Source organism: Rhagoletis zephyria, unplaced genomic scaffold (assembly GCF_001687245.7).
Source record: "Rhagoletis zephyria isolate East Lansing unplaced genomic scaffold, Rhagoletis_zephyria_1.1 Rzeph_scaffold_02015, whole genome shotgun sequence".
NCBI lineage: Eukaryota > Metazoa > Arthropoda > Insecta > Diptera > Tephritidae > Rhagoletis > Rhagoletis zephyria.
The window spans coordinates 84,188-95,483 of NW_016159099.1; the positions used below are offsets into that span (position 1 = coordinate 84,188).

An 11,296-nucleotide genomic window follows, 5' to 3' on the forward strand; every position below is an offset into this window, starting at 1 on the left:
TTAAGTGCACATTAAGTGTATAATTTACAGCTACAGCACTCAGCCTATCGACCGCGACCTTGCGATAATCGCCACAACAGCTGAGGTAGTCGCCAGCAGTGCTGAGTGTGTGTGTGTGTGTGTGTGAAACTTTATAACCATTGGCTTATTATCTGCTGCCACTGCTTCTGTGTGCTGCTTAAAATTTTGGCTGATATTTATGTGCAATAAATTAAGGCCAAGTTGGCGAAATAGTCGCCGTATTCTTTTGTAATCGCATGTGATACAAAAAGTGAAGGAAGTATAAAGGGTATTCATAATTTACACCTAATTACCTGCCACAATTGTTCACTTAAGCGACGTACTTTATTCTATTACTTTGAATACATTTTACTATTGAGGTTTTTTTTTTAATATTTTATTTTTGTCTTGAGAGTCAAAAACAGTTATATGAAAAATTTACCGAAACGGTCATTAGAACAAAACCTTTTGTGACCTAGAATCTCATTTAGAAGAAAGTACATTGTTGGGTTTGCAGTGAACTGTGGGTGCTTGAAGTGAAAAGTACAGCAAGAACTCCCAGTTACGTCAGTATTTATCATTATTATAGTAGGAAAGTGTTTCCTAAATAGGCCGGACAGGGTGCTGTCGAAATTCCTTCTCAGACAGATGCATACATATGTATGTATATGTTATCACCGTAAGTTTTATCGAAACCTCGCTTGAAAAATATGGATGGTACAGACAATTTTTTCTGCACCTGCGCATTCAGCGCCAGACTGAGATGGTGCATTTTTGGGCCAAATCTATTTAGAATTGGCAAAGTAGGAATAAACTACTTTATTAGTAGAAAAAATGGGAATCATTTCCATCATTCCATATCCTTTATATTTCTTCTTTATGTCCTAAAAGCACAGTTACCAAAGTGTTCTGCCCGGTTGCTTGAAAAATAGATTTTGGGCTTTCCACACAAATCACAAATCCATTTTAAGCCATTTCTAATTTTGAAGTTTAAGCCAATACTATTAAATTATCCGTAATCCAAGGAACTTCTTTAAATTTTAGCAGTATGCTCAGCTACTAACTTATATATATTAGTACATCCAAGTATACATGAAAGCTTATCTCGTCATTTAAAATTCCAAAGTTAATGGGAGCCTTCATTTGAACACAATAACAAAATTTATTAATCACTAAGCCTCTTAAATTTAGCATCGTCTGGGTTATTTGAACTCAGCCATTGAGCTTACTATTGAATTAAATAACACCTCAGCGTAATAATTTAACATTTTTTGCTACCAAAACAACGTGCATTCCATGGTAGTCATTTACACTAAAAATCTCCTTTTCTCATTCCCAAAAAATAAATAAAAACACATAAACATGCGTACCTATTTCTAAAGTGTTGAACGTTTACCACCTTAAAGCTTTGTTCCTCTTTTTATACGGGGAATAAATACATTTTATGGCAAGGATATTGGCAGAAAATTGTTGTTGTACAAAAACTAAACCGTACATCTAAAAAATGTGTATACATTTGCAAGTTAAATACGTGAAGACCGCTGCCATAGTAAGAACAATGAAAAAAAGGTCAGCTTAATAGGGCAAATGAAAGATTGTTAATTGCCATACTTAAACACCTGGGCTGACTACTGACCCACCCCAAGAGACTAAAAGCTGAAGTGGTGTCGTTGAGTGTAGTTAGTAATGCGCGTTGAACAAATGTGGCTGCAAACACTGTAAAGCACACGGTTAATGATGGTCAGTTTCTGGTGCAAACGAAAAAAGAGGGCCATATGGTAAAAATTAAATGAAGGACATTTGTTGTTCCGCTTATTAATAGAAGTCATAAGCAGGGCCGAAAAAAATAAGCAAGAAAAAATAAATTTTAAGCGCTTTGAAGAGCCTTAAACATTGGTTAATATGCTTACAAATATGCTCGAAAAACAACAGAAAACTTAAGTGAAGTTTAGTATTTTGTTTTATTTCACTTTATTTGAAGGATTACTTGATATCCTCAAATAATTAAGATCTGTTCTGGTAGTTTAACAGCGTCTAATATACTTTTATATCATATACCAGCGATGGGCAGGGAGAGCTTTTCCTCTGCACGCGCCTATACCAAATGTATAGAAAGCTTAAACGATCTTTACCCGCGGGCAAGGCAGTTCCCATCACTGTTATACACATACCACATGCGCATATTTAATGTGACCAGCTATTTCATAGCTCAAAGAGGTACAGGTTTGGTTGGGTTAAGTTAACGCCGCCAGACGATTGCGAAATTTTGAACGCGGCTAATTTCGATCCCTGAGAGCTCAGTGTTTGTTCAGAAGTGCGAGCCAAAATGCTTCCATCTTAGTCTCGTGAAGGTTGGACAGTCTTAAAGAAATTCTGGAGAAGATTCCACTTCATCTTCCTCTTGACAGCTGATACAAAAGGATCTGTCGAAATTCCTAATCTCACCGCATGAATACCAATCGCGCAATGGCCTGTCGGAACTCGCATCACTAGGCCTTGAGAGGTAAAGTGTTTAAAGTGCCCTATAAAAGCATTTGCTGCAGTAGAGAAACGTCTTTTTTCCTTTTTTATGACACAAAAGTACCCGGTTTCCTTTAGTCTAATAGCAGTTCATTCTGCGACAATTCAGAGAAGGGGTCCTTGAAACAATATAGGCTTAAATCTGCTTTCCTAGAGCAAATTAATTAATTTGGGCGAGAGACTCCACCATTTACCGATAGCTCCCCTACAGCAGTATAAGGCAACCGAACAAAAACGATGAGATTGATAGGCCCAAAATCCACAAGGGAAACATGAGAGCCTTACGCAATACTGACTACCCTCTAAGCCTTAGGATCCAACCAATTGCACGACACTTTAATGGCTTGAACGAACTTATCGGCCAGGCCATGTGACGATCGTCCAGAAGATCGGAGAAGTAGAGGATCTGGGGAGAGATTCTGTAACCAGTTAGCGACAATTTTCGAATAGCTATCCCACTTTTTGACGCAAAAACATTTATATCATCAAAAAGTGCGATCGCGATCCGAAAATTGTCGCTTTTACAGAACCTCTTCCTGAAGTACGAAATATCGGAAAGAAGTACATTTGACTGTACTTCGATGTACGAAGTATAAGAGCGAAAAAAGAAGTACTGTACTTCCGAAAGATGTACGGTACATGTGCAAATATAAAAAACTATAGATATGAATATGAATTTGAATGTGAACATAAACATTTATGAATAAGAATACGAAAAGGAATATAAATATGAATGCAAATATGAAAATGAATATGATTATGAATAATAATATGAATATCAATATGAATTTGAATACCAATATCCATATCAAGGTCAATATTAATAGGTGTGTATTAGGAATGGTAATCCCGGGATCCCGGTCTTTTTTAAGTCTCGAAAATCTCGGGATTATTTTCCTATAACCCCGGGATTTTCGGGAGCTGTAATTTACACTGGTGGCAATAATATAAACGTTTTATGTTGAACAGTTTTGGCTTTATTTCTTTCGTCAATTTAATATTTAACATTTTTTTTATAAACGTGTAGCTCAATATACATATAACACCTTGGGGCAGGCAATTTTGAAAAAAAAAATCAATATATTCACCAAATAAAGTGCCCTATATATAATAAAATTGCGTTCTTAATTTTTCTCTCTGACGTCAGAATTTTTTAAAAGAACTTTGAAATTTGAAGGATATGGGTAATTCAAAAAATGATTTAAAAATTTCAGTGCAATATACTTAAAAAACTAGTATGGGTATCAAATGAAGGCGAAGTTTCTGTAGAGTTAAAACACATTACATTTTTTTGGTGCGTAAGGGACGGGTAGGTATTGAAAATACCCTTTTATAATTTTATCCTCGAATATCCTAGAAATTTTTCAATTCTTATTTTTGAAAAAATTATTTTTTAAGCACTCTCTGTATTAGCTCAAAAAAATAGAATAGATTAAAGGGGCATTTTCAATTCCTGTTCGTCCTTGTGAACCCAAAAAAGTTATTTTATTTGGCATCCATACTTTTGTTTTACATTGCACTGAATTTTTTAAAATAAATTTTGGAATTAACCATATCTTTGAAATTATAACGAGCCCTAACCGCCAAAATAACGTAAGTGACACTTTTTTTCAAAATTTTCGTTTTGATGCAGAAATACATTTAGATACCCTAGGTATATTTCTGCTTCAAAAAGAAAATTTTGAAAAAAATGCCGTTTACGTTATTTTTGCGGTTCGGGCTCGATAAAGTGTTTAAAAACAAATCATGACGTCAGAGAATTGCCCATTTATATGCAGTTAATTATGTGTAATATGAGGTAGACTTTTATAAAAAAAATTAAAGTTTGGGTAAACAAAAGGACAAATGTAGACAAAACTGGTCGAATTAAGGCGCATCTTTTATATCAACCAGAAAATAAATTTTTTTCTTTAATTTTTTTTTTTTGCATCGAGCTTTTTTCGACATACCTTAAATTACTTTATCAGATATGTACACACTAATGTATTACTAAATGCATATAAATTTAATTACTGTCGTTCGTTTTGTAACTTATGAAATAAGTTTCACTTTAAATTAAAAGTACGTTTCAAACTCATTTACTTTTTATTTGTTATATGGAAGGAGAGTTTCGCAAACCATATTGAAGCAATTTTTTCATGTTAATTCGTTCAAAAATAATAAATATCTAAATCCTGGGACTGATGCCGGGAGCCCGGGATTGAACCAACGCACATCCCGAAAATCCCGGGATCGTAAAAATCGAAAAAGCTAACATCCCTAGTGTGTATAGTAACTTTTCTAGTAAAGAATTGCAGCGGAGAGTAAAATCAAAATAGAGCGTAAAATTGAGAAGAAGAGAAAACTAGCAGAAAAAGTTCTTGAACACAAGACTTGTAAAAACTTGCAAGTGAACAGTTCTTGCACTCTTTTGACACATTTTTACAATTTATAAATCAGTTTTAAACTCTTTTCTATACACACACGTACTTACACAGTGAGTAGTGCGTCATTCACACTTTGATTTCCACTCATTTTACTTTTGTTTCAACAAATGGCGGCTTTTGACATTTATCCTTGTTCTTCTTCTGCTAGCTAATTGCTGCTAGTAAAAATTTCACTAGCAAGACTTTGCTGCTCTCACGTGTTATTACGCTCTCGATTCAATGCTCTCTTATAAATTTTTTGGGTATTATACACTTTTACAGTAAAAATTTGAAGGTTCCAGACAAATTAGTACTGACTTTTTGTTACTATACACACCAATATGAATGTGAACGAAGGAGGTATTTCAACCAATTGTCACTATTCACTTTGGTGGCCCAATTCCACACTCAAACCATCCGCGTTAAACAAAGTATTCACATACATATGTATAAAAACGAAACTTTAACTACGTACCAGTGATGTCTTATTAAGTTACGACAGCTTAAACATAAGGACTACCTCAATACGAGGATGGTCCCAGAAGTACCAGACCTAACAATGAAAACAGAAAAATTTTGCAAAAAAATATATTTATTTTTCAACATAATCTCCTTTCAGCTCTATACACTTTTCCCAGCGATTCTCAATAAGTTCGATACACTTTTTATAATAAGAACTGGCTTGCTCCTCAAAATAGCCATTAACTGGCGACATCATTTCTTCATCGTTAGAAAATCTTTGACCACGGAGCCATTTTTTGAAGTTGGGGAACAGAAAATAGGCTGCATGAGGTAGCAATTCAAACATTAATTCATTAATTCGCTAAACACTCAATTGAAACCTCTTCACGACACTGTTTTTGGTCGAGTGTGAGCAAATGCGGCACCCATCTTGGACACTGCTTTCTCATTTCCAAATTTTCAGATAATATGCGATGTACCGTACTTTTTGAAATGCCTACTATATCTGCTAGCTCAGGCACTTTCGGCCGACGATCATCCATTACCGCTTTGTGGATTTTCTTCACCATTTCGGGAGTCGTCACCTCATTTGGTCGACCACTGCGATGCTCGTCTTGGCTGCGCGTACGGCCTCGCTTAAACTCTGCTACCCAATATTTTACTGTTGTAAACGAGTATTGTATCACATAACGATGACCAATTTTCTCCGTTTTCACAAATTCACTGAAAGCGTTCTCTATTGACGGCTGCCAAGCATATACTAAACAACGTGGCGTCTTCAAACTTGAAACATATGCTTTATAAATTATGTACTTTTTAAGTGATTCACAGTGTTTTTTTTTCAAACAACTATCGCCATCTCTAGGTTAGGCCCGGTACTTTTGGGACCACCCTCGTATGTACATACGTATCAAATATGTATATACATACAATCATTGAAATGCATATTTAATTACCGTCATTGTCGTGTATCACTTTAATTGGTTTACTTTCTTTGCTCTGGATTTCGCTTGTTTTCAATTCTTTTCACTTTACCTAATTAAGACACCTATCCAATGGCGCTATTTTATTTCAATTAAAAAACAAAAAGCCTACTTAAGCCACGTTTTATATTTTATTTGTAAATTTCACGCTGAGGTCAAGTTTTTGCCCATTCGATTGTTGTTGGATAACTGTGGGACACTGTAGCTGATGTAGGTCATAAAATGGCAGACAAGATGACCGAAATTAATTTGAATTAAAATTAAGTTTACAACGGAATGTGCAACAAATTGGCTTTTCATTTATGTATTTTATTATGTGGCATAGACAATAGTACTCTTTTGTAAAACATGAAACCTTTCCCACACTTTGCAGTGAATGGGAATAAAACTTGTATTGTCTGGAAAAAGAATTTAGTACAAAAGATTGAGTGCGCTGGCACTAGCAGCATGCGCTGGAGCTTTATCATTTATTTTATTGAGTTTAAATGCTTAACTCGAAAGTGGCGTTAAATTGTGAGACAGCATGAAAACAATACACACTGTTAATTGAAGGAGAAGCTTGGTCAAATGCTTGGCAAAATATGTAATGTGCATAGCCATGTCATTATAGGCAGAGAAGAGAAGGCAGCAAATCACTTAGTTAACGCGGCCAAGGACGCTATATTTGAAAATACTTTTTCTTGATTACAGGCTTTCTTTTATAAGCTTATCGTTAAGGCATCTTGCGAGGTCCCTTTTTGAATGATATTTAGATTATTTGCTTCTAGGTGTGGTGATCCTAAGAAGCAAAATCTGAACTTAATAAGGCTTTGTAGCGTAATGTAATATGCTGTGCTGTTCCTGGGTAATTTAAACAAGTTAACTTTAACAGGTGCCTCAATACCTTGCAGTGGTCAGTAACAAGACGGGCAAGAGTTTCAATTTCGCCCCTTACAATTTAAAAGACAGCTTCAGTTCTTTTTGTTGGCATTTCCGAGAAGATGGGCTGACCCTGCCTAACACCTTGCCTATTTCTGTAGTAATGTTGCACTTCCATCATTATCCATATACAATAATTTCACCTAACGGAGTTCCCTGGTAGGCAAATGAAATGCAGGTTGCACCCGTGAGCCCTAGTACCCCAACTGTGCAACCTTATTGAGTTAAGCCTTGTTACTGGATCGCCTGTGTACTATCCTATTAGAGAAAGAAAAATACCCTAATATGTAGCTCTACGAAGCTATGGCACTGGACTTCGTCTTGTTCCATAATCCGGGCAGTGAATGTATGTATAAGCTTCTTATTCTCCTAATTGTCCTCCAAGAGGAGTCTTTCTGTAAACATTAAAGCCTCTTCATAGATAACAATGTGCAGCGGGGCATATCTAAATAGAATCGCCTTGAGAACCGCGCTTGGGTTTGTTCCCATTGCACTAGTGTTTCTCACGCAGGATAGTCTCTGGCGTTTGCTGAGCTTGGCCTGCGTGATCTTCACTTTTGTCTTCTTTTACTATACCGAGGCAGCATATGTTACTCGTAGGATGGAGTTGGAAATAATATCAAAGCAGCGACCTTGCCAGTTTGCGTCTGATGCTTGCGGCAAATATGAATCCGGACCTGATTTTCTGTAGATCAATCTAAGTATGTATGTAGGTACGGATTCCATAAGAGCTTTTTTCCAGGGATAGCTCCCTTATATTTGACTTATTTTGTTTCGTTCCTTTTTCTGGGGAAATTAACTATGTTGGTGATTTTTGGGTTTACGTTTAGCCCATTTTGGCTGCACCATTTAGCGATTATGCGCATTCTGTAGGAGGCTAGGTAATGTCAAACTAACCTGCGATTATGTGAACAAGTTATTCTCGTAGCCTTGAACTTCGAACCCCCTCTTCCACTAAAAAACTGAAGTCTTTTTTTCTACTGTGATGAATCATAATAGCGAGGTATGCACTCCACCATTCTATGGATACCTCCTTTTATTACTGGCAATCTGGCACTTTCCTCCCCTAGAGTGAATGTAATAGTTGTGGCTTTAAGGACCCTTGCTTCCTCTACTCAACCCATTTGTGCCGAACGGAAGAATCAATGAAAATTTTTCCGAGTTATTGAAAGCATCTTCTGGTCCAGAAAACCACCTACGGCCACCTCTTTGTTCTACACGTCCTTCACAATGAAAATGTCTGTAGCCAAATTTTCATCAGCCTTTACTCATTATTTTTCATAAAAATTTTAACCAGCTAAGGCTGCATTGAATAATCTTGGACTATTAAAAGTTTGTACCAGAAAAACGATGAAAGACAAAGTTCGCAGTATTTTGTTTCAGAAGTGGAAATTAATTTAGGATGAGCGATTCATTTAGGCGCTGCAAATGTGTACCACATAACTTATGAGGTGGGTTTTGTCGAAAGCTGAGGTGTGCTCAGCCGATCCAGAGTTCAGCCAAGATCCCACTAGACTAGACTATAACTAGAATGATGGCAACCTTACACCCAAAGAAATGGAGAGAGAGAGGGATGACATTCTTTTATTGCGGAGAGATCGGGTCGGAGCGTATGACGGTGACTAATGACGGATTTACTGGTTAGCAACGGTGAGGGCACTAGCAGTACGGCAGGGTGCGTGTCCCATACAAAATTTAAATGTCAATATTTTAAGGACCACCCTACAATGTAGCTATACAAATAATTATAAATGGCATGTAATTGCCAATAAATTAACAAAATATAAATATCGAAAAATACGAAGAAATTAAAACAAATATTTTGACACGTTTGTACATAACGATGTAATCAATACGTAGATATTTCATAAGTAGAATTACATTTCAAATTAATTCACATGAATTATGCATGCCAGCGGCCATAGTCTCGCTTATCCATTACCACATGCATACTACATACATACATATTTAAATATGTATAATGTATGTATGTATACCCGGAATTTGTGCAGCAATCACTGTTTGCAAAGCTGTGAGAGCGTCAACAACCCGCTAGTGCTACATTCTCGGTTCAACGCGTTTTGCAACCATAATTATGGCCAAATACATACATACATATATATGTATCTGCAAATAAAGATTTCCATTATAATTTTAATATAACTACAGTTTTATTTATTTGCTTTCTTTTTATTTAAATGGTTTGCGAAATTGTCGCTGCCGACCGAATGTACACATATAAATAAGTGCATACATGTAAATATATTAACATACATGCGAGTAGGTATCTACATACATACATATATGCAGTCAGCATGCAATCGTGGAAAATCTACAATAAGTTAATAGCTCTCAAATAATAATGCGGAATAAATACGGCACTTCTTGCGCATTAAAGCTTTTTAATCGACACACTTTTTTCCATATTTTCTCGCGCACCACAATGATGGCATGGCCTTTGTTGACTCTGCTACATACATAAGTATAGAGGATGCAGGAATCTAGGTCTACATGCATATGTATGGTTTGCATATAGGGTGTTATTTTTACGAAGTTGAAATTTTTTCAATTGATATGAGATACGAGACAGTTTTGAAGAGGAAAAGCGTGTTGCTTCAGCGATATAATCCTGTATAAATTGGTTAATTTTTGTGAAGAATTTGTGAGGGTTAGTGAAATTTGCAGGTGTCATCAAGACACATCCTTACGTGTACGGGAAGCAGCTCCGCCGGATATATGAGCCACCGAAAATGTATAGAATCATCTTAAAGCCTACTCACCAGCTCCCTACTCGCGGCGGTTGAAACTAACAATCAATTTCGGCGAACCCTCTATAAGGGATCTTAACTAGGAGATGCAAAACTACGACGAGCTACGTAGAGAGATTTTAGAGTCTAAGAATACGAACCGTCTCACGATTTGATTTCCTATTGTCATAGCATTTTCTAGAATCACAACCAGTAATAGTCTGCCAACCCGAATCGCACTCACTTGACAAAAAGAGATGGTTCAGAACCCTATATGGATATAAAAAACTTAGAGCCGATGGGAGAAAAGAGCTTGCAAGTAAGCATAGGTATTGCCCAAGTACAGACGTGCATAATGAGCTGAAAGATGAGCTGAAAAAATTTAGAAATTACCATTACCAATAGCATTACCATTACCATTACCATTTCCATTACCCATTATCACTACCATTATCATTGCCGTTACAATTACCATAGTAATTACCATTACCATTCCTTTTATCATTACCGTAACCTTTACCATTACGATAGTAATTCCCATTACTATACCGCTACCGTTACAATTACTCTCACCATTATCGCTATCATCACCCTTACTGTTGCTACTACCATACCATTAATATTGCCGTTACCATTACCCTTATTTTTACCCTTACCATTATTATTACCATTACTATTACCATTATTGTTACCATCACTATTTCCCTTACCTGTCAACTACATACTGCTACTTAACCTGGCATGAACAACCCCAGTAAACTGTCTATGGGCAGTTAAGTATTTATTTTTTAAAACTATTCGCACAATTTCTACTAATCCTCACCGAAAATAACCCACGAAAAGAACGAAGAGTTTTTTCAGACACCCCAAAACTGGAGGATATCGAAAATAAGGATACCCGTATTTTTTTATATTTTGAAATCAATTAATATTTAACCGTTCCGCCGGGGCTTTGCCTACATAACTTGGCTTACCTCCGCAGAATCGCAGCTAACGACCCCAAAGTATGCTTTTTTTGTGCACCCTTTATGTGCATACGTACATATATATATAAACACTTACTACTTTTGTTGTGTATACATTAGGGTGTTACGAAAAATGAGTTTACCGGAACCCGAGTCGGAATCCGAGTTTTAAACTTGATTTATGGAAGTCGGAGTCAGAATCAAAAGTCGGAGCAGAGTAAAAGATTCACTTACCTGAGAAATCAAATTATCAATTTCAATTGATTAGTTATTTGAAGAAGCCCTTTTGATTTCTC

At 36.2% G+C, this 11,296-nt stretch overlaps 1 protein-coding gene across 1 annotated transcript; it reads right to left on the reverse strand.

Annotated features, from left to right (window-relative positions):
• Positions 1-5,716: 5,716 nt before the first annotated feature.
• On the reverse strand, positions 5,717-10,558 carry LOC108365838 (putative uncharacterized protein FLJ37770). Its single transcript, XM_017620023.1, has 2 exons — positions 10,447-10,558; positions 5,717-6,183 (listed from the first exon to the last, which is right to left on the reverse strand). The coding sequence occupies exons 1-2, from the start codon at positions 10,556-10,558 to the stop codon at positions 5,741-5,743; spliced, it is 555 nt and encodes a 184-aa protein (XP_017475512.1). The 3' UTR covers positions 5,717-5,740.
• Between the last annotated feature and the right edge of the window lie 738 nt (positions 10,559-11,296).

Bases quoted from the DNA above. Each gene is read 5' to 3' on its own strand.
- LOC108365838 (XM_017620023.1), bottom strand. From the start codon at position 10,558: ATGGTAAAGGTTACGGTAATGATAAAAGGAATGGTAATGGTAATTACT. The intron at 6,184-10,446 runs GTAATGCTATTG...TAATTTATAAAG, and splicing joins TGGAAATGGTAATGGTAATG to CATATGTTTCAAGTTTGAAG.